Raw genomic sequence first — 13,946 nt, forward strand, 5'->3', positions numbered from 1 at the left:
CGTCCTCCTCAAGACTCCAAAAAGGACATCCTTCATGAACCCCCCTTTCTAACAAAAGACCTCTTTCACTGTGATCCCCTTTAGCTCAGCAGAGAGACCTGCCCCCCCCCCCCCCCCCCCCGGCCTGGGGGAAACAGAGGAAGGGAGGGGGACCAGGAAATTGGCTTCAGGAGAGCAGAGTGTTAATTTTCAAATAAAAAACTTTTCAAAAACCTTTCTAAAGGATAGATATGAAGGTAGGCAGTTTAGTACTCGGGCGGGTGGGGGGGGGGGGGGGGTGCAAGGGCATCCATAAAGGACGCTCCTGACTAGCGCCTTTGCCCCCTCCCGATCCTTTTTTGCTTTTTGGGGTTTTTTTTTTTCAATTTTATGCAGGGGGAAGCAGGGAGCTACGTGTTTGTGTGGGTTTTTTTTTATTTTCAAACATGCCAGCTTGGATTTTTATGCTGCAGGGAGAAGCGGGGAGCAGTGTCTGTATGACAGCTCAGGCCTTAACGACAGGTCTGACTTCACGTTAAATATATCACGGTAAATGATTCGTTGCAATCGTCGGTATGGTTAGTGCATTGCGAATTGTTCACATTTCAATTGGAAGTGACTCGTTTGCATTCTGTTTTCGTTAGCTGCTAGCGTCGTCGGAAAATGGCCTTTAGTGCATGCTGCGGTTGAAAATTTCTTCGTTAAAAGGGTCGTTAAAGTTTTGTGCATCTGGGCCTCAGTTTTTAGCATGTCTGCAAGGAGGAGAAATAACAACTCAGGAAGAGGAAATTGGAACAAAGCCAGGGATGGGGAAGGGAGCACAGCGCAAAAGAAGAATGGCATAACATGCAAATAGTAAAAGTGAGTGAGGGCTCATTAATAAAACAGAGGACTTCAGAAATCAAGGAAAGATGCACAGGTGCAGAGCAGTTACAGGCAGAAGACTGAGTGGCATGTTTATCAGTAACTATTAGTGCAGGCCCACATTAAGGGTTACTACACGCTAAAACAGGCAGCGTGGTAAAAATCCTGTGCTAAGCAGGATGGGGCAGAGACTGGGTGTGGACAGTTGACTTATGGCGATTAGCACATGTAAACTGTTAAATGTACAGTTAGCATGGATACACTTATAAATAAATACGTTAATCCACTTGACATTCATGTCTGGTAGGGAAATTGTCTGCATAGTAACTGCAGGGGAACACAACACTACCACACTGCTATTGCACTTACTGCATGTTAATTTTGGATGTTAAATTCTTATTGGATTTAGTAAACATGCCCATGGAGGAGTGGCCTAGTGGTTAGGGTGGTGGACTTTGGTCCTGGGGAACTGGGTTTGATTCCCACTTCAGGCACAGGCAGCTCCTTGTGACTCTGGGCAAGTCACTTAACCCTCCATTGCCCCATGTAAGCCGCATTGAGCCTGCCATGAGTGGGAAAGCGCGGGGTACAAATGTAACAAAAAAATAGATACTATTGGAGATTCTACATGGAATGCTGCTATTCCACTAGCAACATTCCATGTAGAAGGCTGCGCAGGCTTCTGTTTCTGTGAGTCTGACGTCCTGCACATACGTGCAGGACGTCAGACTCACAGAAACAGAAGCCTGCGCGGCCACATTGGTGATCTGCAAGGGCCGACTTCTACATGGAATGTTGCTAGTGGAATAGCAACATTCCATGTAGAATCTCAAATAGTAGCAACAGTGGAGGAGTGGCCTAGTGGTAATGGAGGAGTGGCCAAGTGGTTAGGGTGGTAGACTTTGGTCCTGAGGAACTGAGTTCGATTCCCACTTCAGGCACAGGCAGCTCCTTGTGACTCTGGGCAAGTCACTTAACCCTCCATTGCCCCATGTAAGCCGCATTGAGCCTGCCATGAGTGGGAAAGCACAGGGTACAAATGTAACAAAAAAAAGAAAAGAGGTAATGAGACGAAGATTCACCCAGAGTGAATTTGATTCAACATAGGCCAGTGGTTCCCAAACCTTTTCAGTTCATGACACCCTTCGTGTCTGAGCAATTTTTCATGGCACCCACCCCGATCTTCGCCCCCCCCCCCCCCAGTCACACAGGTCTCCATCCCCCCCCCCTCTGGTCACATAGGTCTCCCTCTTTTTCTCTGCACAAATGTAACAGTGCTAGGGTGTCCCTATAACCAGCCCCTCCAAATGACACACTGATTACAATTTATAACAGACTAGGAAAAAAATGCCCGTTTCCGAGCAGAATGAAACGGGCGCTAGCAAGGGGCCCCCTCCCTTCGTCCCTCGAAGCTACTTGCCTTGTTCGCTGTGGGCCGTTTCGGCCCTCGAGTGTCAATAGCTCCGCCCTCGACGTCATGACGTTTTGACGCATCATGACGTTTTGACGCGAGGGCGGTGCAGACACTTCAGGGCACACCGGATATCTCGGGCGCCTCAACTTCCGTGGAGGCTTCAGAACGTTGGGGTTGCCTTTTATATATATAGATTACTACTCTACCCATGAAAAGTTCTTCTGTTATTATACTTCCTCTTTGTACATCTGTCTGCTGCACAAGCCAGTGTGTTTAAAAATAAATGTCAGATCAAATAAAAAATGCTACCAACAATAAAAAGTGACAACTCGAACGCAGCAGTTCACAAATTTGCTTGCTTTTTTTTTTTTTTTGAATGGGAAGGGAAACAGAGCCTGACCTATTGGCTTCAACTTTTTGACTTCATTCTGTCTCCTGTTTTCATCCAACCTCCTTGGCAGTCGTCTCTGCGAGTCCCGAACACAGCCTGATCCCTGTCCCCAGTGGCCGCAAAAAAAAAAAAAAAAACACAAGTGCGGGGCCACAGCAGCCTTCAGGCATGCGCTGTCGACTCTGCCGGTCCTCTGCCCTCGCTGACGCCAACTTCCAGTTTTGGGGGCAGAGGACTGGCAGAACTGACAGCACATACTCGAAGGCTGCTGCAGCCCCGCACTTGCTTTTTATTTTGTTGTTGTTGTTGCTGTTTTCCTGCCGCTGCTACGCTGCTGTCTACAGTAGTGGTTCAGGTGGAGGAGAGAGGTCAGGATTTTCGGCGGCACCCCAGAGAGTTCGCTGCGGTGCACCACGGTGCTGCAGCGCACAGTTTGCGAAATGATGACATAGGCAAAAGGAATACTACCGATCACACTGGCAATTCTCATAAATATTTACTTGTGGAACCACAGTATTCTATCCTAGGTTCCCAATTCTTCCGTTTATAAACAATCCAAGTTCATACCCTCCTGTATGTTTTAACCAAACTAATAGTGACCTCAGCTGTGCTCATTACTAAATACTGAAGACAGTAATGGATCCAGCACCCACCTCTTCATCGGTTCACTCCATTACCCTACTATGTTGTATTGTATACATTATTTTTACTACTTCAATTAATAGATACTCATCTCTTAAATGTGTCAGACTGGGGGTTAACGGTGTCCGACATGCATGTTTCACCCATAAAATGGGCTGTCTCAAGGACTCTCCCCCTTAGCCGTCTTCAGCGCCAGCTCTGCTATAGATTTTTATGGGGTAATCCCTTGCAAATAGGCAAAAGGAATGGCAAGGGACAAAGCAAGAGAGAAGCACAAGGTGAAGATATGGAAGAGAGAGGGTGAAACAGGAAGAGGCAAAGGAGCTTCTGGAATCGGAGGCACCTAGAATTAGGCATCCAGAGGGCAGGTGGTAGGAGCCCACTCGGTAGTGGACTGTAGGAACTTATGTTCCTTTGTAGAATACTAAGCCATGTAGACTATTGCAATGGAATTTATGCGGGATGCAAAGAACAAACCTTAAAGAAACTTCAGACCGCTCAAAACATGGCAGCTAGGCTTATCTTCGGAAAAAATGCGATTTGAAAGTGCAAAACCCCTTCGCGAAAAACTACACTGGCTCCTAATCAAAGAACGCATTGCTTTCAAAATCTGCACTCTGGTTCACAAAATTATCTACGGTGAAGCTCTGGGATACATGACAGACTTGATCGACCTACCAACTAGAAACACATCCGAATCAACACGAACGTACCTAAATCTGCACTACCCAAGCTGCAAAGGACTCAAATACAAATCAACTTACGCGTCCAGTTTTTCCTACTTAAGCACACAACTGTGGAACGCATTACCAAAAGCCTTGAAAACTACGAATGACCACCTAAACTTCCGTAAAACACTAAAAACTAACCTGTTTAAAAAGGTATACCCTACCAATCCAACATAAATGCCTGATCTCTGCAACACAACAAAACTAAAGAACGCAATGGACATAACACAACTCTTCAGTTGTACGATTCCCTAGTGTGGCTGTGCCACATGAACTTTATCTTACCACAACATCACTTTGTATTTGTTTACACTGGAGTCTGTAACGCCTCTCCGGTACTATGTAAGCCACATTGAGCCTACAAATAGGTGGGAAAATGTGGGATATAAATGTAACAAATAAATAAAATACTAGTGTAACCAGGTATTAACACACCAAACATTTACACACAATCTCTTATGCCAGCCATACGGCTGGTGCAAGAACATGCACTTAAATACAGCAGGTACTCGCGTAACTTACAGTATTCTATAATTAACGTGCATAAGTAGGAGCCCCTCCCCCTCTATAACACCCAGGTTCCGCCCCTGCTTACACCCCCCCTTGCAAATACCGGCATTTGCAGAAGAGCGTTTAAGCAGCGTGCTGGCATGTATGCATGTTAAGCGCACACCTGCGCTTGCATTTGCGTCAATTTATAAACTCCCCTCCCCCCCCCCCCCCCCCACTTATTTCTAAATCTTATTTCTGCTGACATCATTTCCAGTGCTCAGGAATGACAAATTATGGTTCCTGCAGCAGTCGTCACTCTGAATACCCTGGTCTTAGGGCATTTACAAACATTATAAGACAGCTTCTGTGACTGATTACCGTTAGCGTCCTGTAGTCTTATTTTTCACCCCGCGTTACCACAGATGAGAGAAAAGGCTTTAGGGCCAAGCTGTCAAATCACTCTGTGGGACATGCTCAACCTTTGTGGTTTTCTGGATATCCTCAATGAATATGCATGAGATAGTTTATCAGGCACTGCTCTAAAGAACATTCACAAATATAATATAGGCCCTGTAGCCTCCCTGCTCGACATCCATTAGCACTTTACTACTACTAGTACTTATCATTTCTATAGCGCTACTAGACGTACGCAGCGCTGTACACTTGAACATGAAGAGTCAGTCCGTGCTCGACAGAGTTTACAATCTAATTAGGCCAGACAAACAGGACAAACAAGATATAAGGGAATATTAAGGTGAGGATGATAAAATAAGGGTTAGGAGTTAAAAGCAGCATCAAAAAGGTGGGCTTTTAGCTTAGATTTGAAGAAAAGGAAAGACAGACCAGTTCTGAAGGGTTTTTTCTCCCCCGGATTATAATCAAAGTCTTGATACAGTTACCCCACATCTTTGGTTCTCTGCCTGTCCGTTTTGTGAAAACTCAAGTTCAAATTTTAGAAAACAAACATCAAGGAGACCCAGGGGTAAAAGGTCAGTGTTTACGAGGCTTATCAGTTGTATGCTTTCATTCTGCAATCTCCTTGTTCCATCTCCCTTTCCAAATTCCCAGAAACACAAACCTGTTTGCCTGCTGAAGCCTCTCTGGGGTCTCGCGAGCTGGGGAAAGCCGTGGCGACCACCGCCACCATCAAGACAAAGAAAGCGACAACACTGAGCAGCAGTGAGAGCTTCATTTTTAGGAATCGCAGCAGATCCAGAAGCTGACAGGTCAGCAAGAGTTACACAGAGGCCTCGAGATCAGCTCCGAACGAAACAAACTCTCTTTCTCTCACTCTCTGAAGGTGAACAGCATAGAGAGCACTGATACCCCACATGACCCTGGGAACGCATTGGTGCTTTTATTCTCCGCCTTCAGGACTGCAAATAGAGGCCACCAAAGACATATGAAATGAATTTTTCATTGGACTGTACGTATGTCATTAGAAGCAGTATTTTTTTTAAATTTTTGTTACATTTGTACCCCGCACTTTCCCACTCATGGCAGGCTCAATGCGGCTTACATGGGGCAATGGAGGGTTAAGTGACTTGCCCAGAGTCACAAGGAGCTGCCTGTGCCTGAAGTGGGAATCGAACTCAGTTCCTCAGGACCAAAGTCCACCACCCTAACCACTAGGCCACTGTTGCTACTATTGAAGATTCTACATGGAATGTTGCTATTCCACTAGCAACATTCCATGTAGAAGTCGGCCCTTGCAGATCACCAATGTGGCCGCGCAGGCTTCTGTTTCTGTGAGTCTGACGTCCTGCACATACGTGCAGGACGTCAGACTCACAGAAACAGAAGCCTGCGCAGCCTTCTACATGGAATGTTGCTAGTGGAATAGCAGCATTCCATGTAGAATCTCCAATAGTATCTATTTTTTTGTTACATTTGTACCCCGCGCTTTCCCACTCATGGCAGGCTCAATGCGGCTTACATGGGGCAATGGAGGGTTAAGTGACTTGCCCAGAGTCACAAGGAGCTGCCTGTGCCTGAGGTGGGAATCAAACTCAGTTCCTCAGTTCCCCAGGACCAAAGTCCACCACCCTAACCACTAGGCCACTCCTCCACTCCTATCTGTGCTTTGCAGCTTTTCCTTAGCACCAAAGGATTGGTGTAAAGGAACTGACTGCTTTCAAAGCCATTAGCAACCATTAGGCTTGAAACGCTAACATGGCGATTCTATACCAGGGTCACTGGTAGGAGCGTTCTATAAAGGAACTGATGGGACAGGTCCAGGAGCCCCTCAACCAGGAAAGAGGCATCACTCAGAGGGGGGGGGGGGGGGGGTTCAAGGATCCTTGAAACTGGAAAGAAGGGCATCCCCAAAATCAACCCTGAGAGCTAAATATTTGGCCAAATTATTCAGTGAAGTGAACCACTTTCTAAGTTTCTATAATGCTATATTGGCTTTGTAGTAGCAGGAGGGAAGAAAAGTGAGAGATCATGAGGCATTAAAGGGACCACAGAGAAAACCCAGCCATACAGAGCACCGTAGCAAGAATAAATTTTCTTACCTGGAGCCAGAGGAGCCGACTCTGTGGGTCCTTGAGCACCCCCAATAACGAGAACATTCCTTGTATGTGGCCAAGGAAGTGTTATTTCCACTGGGCTTAGCACCCCCAATCATTTTGAAAAGTTGGCTCCTATGCCTGGAGCCAAGTGGTAACCGGTATCCCTGGGTAATCTGAAACAGTCCAATTCAAAGTCTCCAGATTTCCCATCCACCAACACTGGCAGAGAATTAAATAACCAGTTATAAGAAAGTGTTTATTGTATCAGCGCTGAGAGACAGGGACTCACTCAGCAATCAGATTCTCTGTCGAATTACAAAGCATATTGTGTTGCACCTTTTACAGCATTACATTATTGTGATTTCCATAAGTACAACCCAGGATAATAAATATATGGCCTGTTAGTGCATACATGTAGTACTTATTAGTAACATAACAATTGCTAATTTTGTTAACCACCACTCACTAATGAGTGATGCCCTTTAGTACTACCTATTTTGGCAGAAGGTGTATAAATGATGCAGGCCAGACATGCATAGTTAGCAGAAGTCGGTCAAGAGGTACATTGAAGAGGTCAATGTTTGACCTCTCACGTCTTCACCCACTTTTGAGGAAAACAAATTCTGTGGCGCTGCCGTGCACAGAAACAGGAGAGCCATGCTAGCGTCGGGCCCTGGGGAATTTTGCTGCGCACAGAGACAGGAGCAGGACAAGTAAGCATGGCAGACCCGGAGGGGGGTGTGGACCCGGAGGGGAGGTGGGCCTGGGGGGTGTTTGTCCCGGGTCCAGCTTTGTCTCTCGGTGGCCATGCCTAAAGCATTTTTTCTTGTGAAATGCTGATTTATATGTATAAGTGGACTGTTATAAAATGAGGTCGTGTCTAAATATACATGTGGTGGAATTCGGCATACACCTATTAGGTGCACTCAGAAGCAGAGTTTGGGCAGAGCATGGGTAGATTCATGATTTATGCACATATTTTGTACAGTAAGTGTAATTACCTGTATTGTACGTGTGTACACTTACACCTGCTCTCGAGCAGGCATAATGTCTGCGACTTCAATCTAGGTGTGACTTCTGCAGGGTTTGTGTTGGTATTTTGCACATTGTTTTTAATATATTTCTATACATATATACGTTTCAAATACTTCTTATACTTATATATATATTTTTTTATATGTTTACATTAATTATACATGTGCTATATATTTTCATTTTACATATATACATAGATTTATTGATTATTTACATGTGATATCTTTTATATATATGTACATGTTTTTACATAATATATATATATTTTTTTTTTAATATATTTTTCATGGTTATTACTATTTATTTTTATTGTACGTTTTGAAAATTGTATATTTTGTAGACTCCTGAGGAAGGTGCTTGGTGTGCCAAAACATGGCTACTGTGTTGAGCCATTTCTGTTTTCTTGCAATAAAGACTTCATTTTCATCATTATGTCTCCTCCTGTGTATGAGAAGGGAAAGGGACATGGGACTTGATATACTGCCTTTCTGAGGTTTTTGCAACTACATTCAAAGCGGTTTACATTGTAAACCCCCAGGAGTCTCTCATGTGCTGAGGGCCCTCTTGTGGCTCCTGTTCAGCTTTCCCCATCCTCAGCCAAGGTTTGCTAGCACTTTGCTTTGGGAAACAACCCGAAAACAAAGCTCCTATGTGACTCCTGTAAATCTGGTCTCTATGTTTGGGGCTCCTTTTTCACTCGGGGTGACCTCTTCATTAACACCCGTTTGTGGACCTGCCTCCCAGCTGTATCCCCTGGTAACAGGCCACCTTACCGGTTCCTCTGATGAGCCCCCTGGTCACCCTTCTTTGGAATATAACTCAGGTTTCTCAGCTTTCAGCCATATGCAAATTCACTCCACACAGATGCAAATTAACAATAACTCTTTGTTAGCGTCCGGTTCCTGGGTGTGGACACAGTTTCCAGCATATCATTCCACTTTCAATAATACACAGTTTCATTTCTACCCCAAAAGGTATCCCAGGTCAGCACCTTCTTGGGTTGTAGAGGACTCCTTCTCTCTCACTTCCAAGAATCTCCTTTCCTGCATATATTTCAACTTCCAATAATACACAGTTTAATTTCTACCACAAGGCCTACCAGGTCAGTACCTTCTGGGCTTTTAGAGGGATCCTTCTCTCCCATCTTCCAGGAATCTCCTCCAACTGGCTTCAGGTTCCCCATCTCCTCTCTCCCTTCTCTTCTTGGAGGGTGCTCTTTATAGGGTGGCTAATTATCCTCCCCAACTCTTTAGGCCCAGGACCAGAACTCTCTCTACATTTCCAGCTCCTATTCTGAGAGTTCCCCCTGGTGGTCTCTACAGGGAAGGGCAGGTCCTATACTATGAGCACCCCCTAGCTGTCCCTTCCAGTCATTACACTGGTGTATTCCCTTTTGGCTCCCTCTAGGAACCAGATCAGGGCATTTTCCAGTCTTTCCCTAGAACAGTGCCCTCTGCGGCCTCCTCAGGGTAGGGCAGTCCTGTGTTTATCACAACATATATTCAGGTACTTATTTTGTACCAGGGGCAATGGAGGGTTAAGTGACTTGCCCAGCAGTGGGATCGAACTCAGTTCCCCAGGATCAAAGTCCACTGCGCTAACCACTAGGCTACTCCTCCCTACTTTTTGCTTCTGCGGTATTTTGTAAAGACAGGTGGCTATGGGGCTCATTTTCAAAGAACGGGGTAATGGGGTCAACAGGACACTTCTAAACACACCAGGAAGACGGTAGTAGTAGTATTCAGTTTATTTCATTAAAAAAACGTCATTTTATGAAATAAACTGACTACAACTACTGTTGACCACATCACTCCATGGCTTGACCAGTTGTGTGTGTAGTGATCCTCATTCCTCCACTTTGGTGGTTGATACTTCCTCTTATTTTCAAAACACGTGGACATATCAAAATGGCAAAAAAAAAAATCCACATGCCAAAAGCATCCAAATTGTGATTTTGGAATGGCAGAATTTGGACGTCCTATACTGCAGTTCATCCAAATAGCAAGGGGCGTATTGTGGCATGTTTTGGGTGGGACTAGGGAGGTCCAAAATTAAGTTGGCCAACAGTGATAATTGAACGGGAAGAAACGTCCAAGTGTAAAAAGAAAGATTTTTTTTTTATTTAGACCTGTTTCATTCACATCCAGGGTACAGGAAAGTGCTCTGATTGAGCAGCTGACCACTGAAGGGATTAAGGTATGACCTGCTCATGAATCCCCCAGTGGTTGCTATTCCTCCTCCCTGTTCCTTGAAAATGAAACCAGAAAGAAATACCAGGTCCTATGACAGCATCAGGCATTAACAGCATTCCAAGCAAAGGGGAAAGCAGGTCTGAGGAGTAGCTTTGTGGTCAGTGTAGTGGACTGCAAACCATGGGACCCAGGTTCAGTTCTAACTTCAGCTCTCATGCCTAAATTATAGGTACACAGAAAAATGTAGGCAGATAAAGACCATATGGCCTATCCAGTCTGCCCATCCATGCCATCTACTCTCCCTTTCACTCCCTTACAGATCCTATGCACTTATCCCATGCTCTCTTCACCTCAAATACTGTTTTCGTCTCCACCACTTCTACCGGGAGGCCATTCCACAAATTCACTACCCTTTCCATAAAGAAGTATTTCTTCAGGTTACTTCCGAGTCTGTCCCCTTTCACCTTCATCTGTAATGTTAATATTCGTGAAGGAAAGTAGGTGTCGCACAGCTTGGCTCCTCTCCCAAACTTTTAATGGAAGACTTCACTAACTTGCTAGTCACACAAATATGAGGAGTAACACAGGCTATACACACTGCAGAAGGACTTATTTATCTACTCCTACCCTAGCTGAAATTATATTCATGCATCTTTCTGACCTCATGTACAATTTTCATTAAATTAGCCCCGTTATTTTCTAACTCCTGTTGCCATATTTTATCAGTCTATATGTTCCAGCTATACCAGTTAAAAGACAGACAGGAACCAGATGTGTAACGAGATCTCTGACCTCTACTGTGTGGATGTATGGAAGTGGGGTAACCATCTCACTCTCTTATCATGGAGAAAGGGAAACTGTGTCTACTCTGTAATTTACCATTAGGCCATCATTTGGTAGGAGCTACAGCTACTTGATTTGCCTGGGCCAAGGAATACCTGCAGCCTCCAAACCTTCAAGCCTCAGCTTCTGAACTGGCATTTAACCTCCCACTTCCTGAGAAGTTTTTAGGGACCAGTCAACTACCAGTCCCATCATACCACTGAGATCACCACAATTGTAAGTGTATCTGTTACATTGGCTGCTATTAAGTACAGCAGACAGCATTACCATATGTAGACTGGAGTGACATTGGACGGGGTAAAAAAAAACTTCACAGTCCTTATACTGGAGCGATAAACATATACTTGTACATAATTGGAGAAACTATGCTGTAATACTGCCTCGACCCAACTCCACAGAGATCAACACAAAACAAACAGGAGAAAACGCTCCGCAGAAAAGACACAAACAGCAACAAACAGCAGAGGTGGTCCAGAGAAGGAGAAGATGATCATGGATTGCAGGGCCGTGCCTAGGGTCTCTGGCGCCCCCCTGCAGACTATCAGTTGGCGCCCCCCCCCCCCCTGTGAAAATGATCACCCCCCCCCCACCCCCATGAAAATGATCGCTCACCACTTGCCATACTGAAAGGAATTGTCAGCAATATTCTTAGAAACAAATTGCTATACATTGCAAAATAAGATAGCAGATGTAAATTCTCAAAGTGGACATATTCCAAACGCTAAAATGAAAATAAAATAATTTTTTTCTACCTTTGTTGTCTGGTGACTTTCTTTTTTCAATCATGCTGGTCCAGTATCTGATTCTGCTGCTATCTGTCCTCTTAACTCCATTTCCAGGGCTTCCTTTCCATTTATTTCTTTACTTTTCTCCTTTCTTCTTCATTTCTTGCTCTATATCCATTTCCAGCAATTTCTCCTCTCTCCCTGGGTCCTGCCCTCCCATCCATGTCCATTCTGGTCCCTCTCTGCCCTTCCCTCCTCCATCCATAGCCAGCAATCCTCCTCTCTCCCCTCCCCTCCATTTCCAGCAATTTGTCCTCTCCCTGGGCCCCCATGTCCATCCTTGTCCCTCTCTGCCCTTCCCTCCTCCATCCATAGCCAGCAATCCTCTCTCCCCTCCCCTTCCAGCAATTTGTCCTCTCCCTGGGCCCTGCCCTCCCATCCATGCCTCTCTGCCCTCCCATCCATTCAGGGTCTGCCCTCCCTCTCACTCCCCATTCCATCCAGGATCTATCCCCCCTCTCTCACTGCCCCCTCTTTTCGGCTCCCAGTTCCCACCTGCGGCTGCCCCTAGTTCCAGATCCATTGATTCTCCCATCCACCCCTGCCCCAGGCATGACCCCATTCTCCCTCCTGCTCACTTTTCAGACCCCAGTTCCAGCTCCATGCCCCTTCTCCCATCTGTCTCCCACCCAGTCCCTTCTGCTATCCAAGTGCCCCCCCCACCCTCACCCCATCTGTCTCCCACCCAGTCCCTTCTGCCCATCCGAGTCCCCCTCACCCCATCTGTCTCCCACCCAGTCCCTTCTGCTATCCGAGTCCTCCCCCACCTTCACGGTCACCCCACCTGTCCCCCACCCTCACCCTGCCTCGTCTTCTCCCTGCCACCCGTCTTTAAAAAGAAATTGCCGACGCGATAACGAGCGCAGCACCTCGTGTGCAAGTAAAAGAAGCGAATCCGATCATCTCATTGGGCCTTCCTTCACTGTCCCGCCCTAGAGGAAATAGGAAGTTGCGTCAGAGGAGGGCGGGACAGTGAGGGAAGGCCCAATGAGATGATCGGATCCGCTTCTTTTACTTGCACACGAGGTGCTGCGCTCGCTCGGCAAATAAATTTAAAGGGCTGGTGCGGGAGGGGGGGTGCCAGGATGAAGAGCAGCGGGAGCGGCGGCACCCCCCTCTCTGGTGCCAAAAGATTTAAAGTCCTCGGCGGGGCGAGGGTAAGCACCGCGGCGGCGCCCTCCAGAGGTGGGCGCCCCCCTGCGGCGCTTACCTCGCTTACCGCATCGGCACGGCCCTGATGGATTGCCACATGCAATTTTATTGTATAATGACCCAACTTGGCCAAGTTTCAACACGCTGCCTTCATCAGGGGTCAGTAATCTCTTCAAAACGCAGGTTAGCAAATGGCAAATAAAAACACACTCCTTGTCAAACTGCTAGCTTCAACAGATTTCCATTGGCTACAAATGACCGTTATGCATAACGGTTTCGAAGAGATTATTGACTCCTGATGAAGGCAGCATGTATCGAAACTTGGCCAAGTTGGGTCATTATACAATAAAACTGCACGTGGCCAATCCATGAACGTCTTCTCCTTCTCTGGACCACCTCTGCTGTTTGTGTCTTTTCTGCGGAGTGTTTTTGCCTGTTGCTGGAATACTACCTTTGCCAATATTGCCCCTGCATTGAATTTACTAAAAGACTTTAAGTAAGAGCTTATTCTTGGTTCAGAACACATCCAGCTGTGTGGTTTGCATTTATTGAAAGGAATGAGCAGTGAGTGAGTGAAATCCAGCCTCTTCAGCCTCCTGGAGAATTCTGGTCCATGCCCCGAAATAAAGTCATGTACAGACTCATAGGCAAACGCCTCGGCCCATTCTGACTGCCCAAGACCCAGCTTGCATTACACAAGTACCAACAACATTCAACCTGGTACCCAGATAGCATAGCCTTTTTGCTGCCCTAACTTTATCTAAATAGTTACTCAGTGTGTGGGCTAAATACCATCACTAGCTCCTCTCAAGGACTGTCCAAGCACCACCTGGAAAGTGCCAAGACAATCCATCCAGATTTCCAGCACCATTAAATGGATAATGCCTCTGAAAATCTGGGTATGGACTGGGTGAGA

At 46.0% G+C, this 13,946-nt stretch overlaps 1 protein-coding gene across 2 annotated transcripts in view; it reads right to left on the reverse strand.

The window, feature by feature from the left end:
* The window catches only part of LOC115465546, a 71,740-nt gene extending 65,913 nt beyond the window's left edge, over nt 1-5,827 (reverse strand). The window contains exon 1 of one of the 2 annotated variants that reach the window (XM_030196095.1): nt 5,589-5,827. In XM_030196095.1, the coding sequence (XP_030051955.1) occupies nt 5,589-5,702 (114 nt within the window). In that variant the 5' untranslated portion in view covers nt 5,703-5,827. The remainder of the gene's footprint in view (nt 1-5,588) is intronic. The other variant, XM_030196086.1, reaches the window with a different exon arrangement.
* Between the last annotated feature and the right edge of the window lie 8,119 nt (nt 5,828-13,946).

This window comes from Microcaecilia unicolor, chromosome 1 (assembly GCF_901765095.1).
Source record: "Microcaecilia unicolor chromosome 1, aMicUni1.1, whole genome shotgun sequence".
Classification (NCBI taxonomy): domain Eukaryota; kingdom Metazoa; phylum Chordata; class Amphibia; order Gymnophiona; family Siphonopidae; genus Microcaecilia; species Microcaecilia unicolor.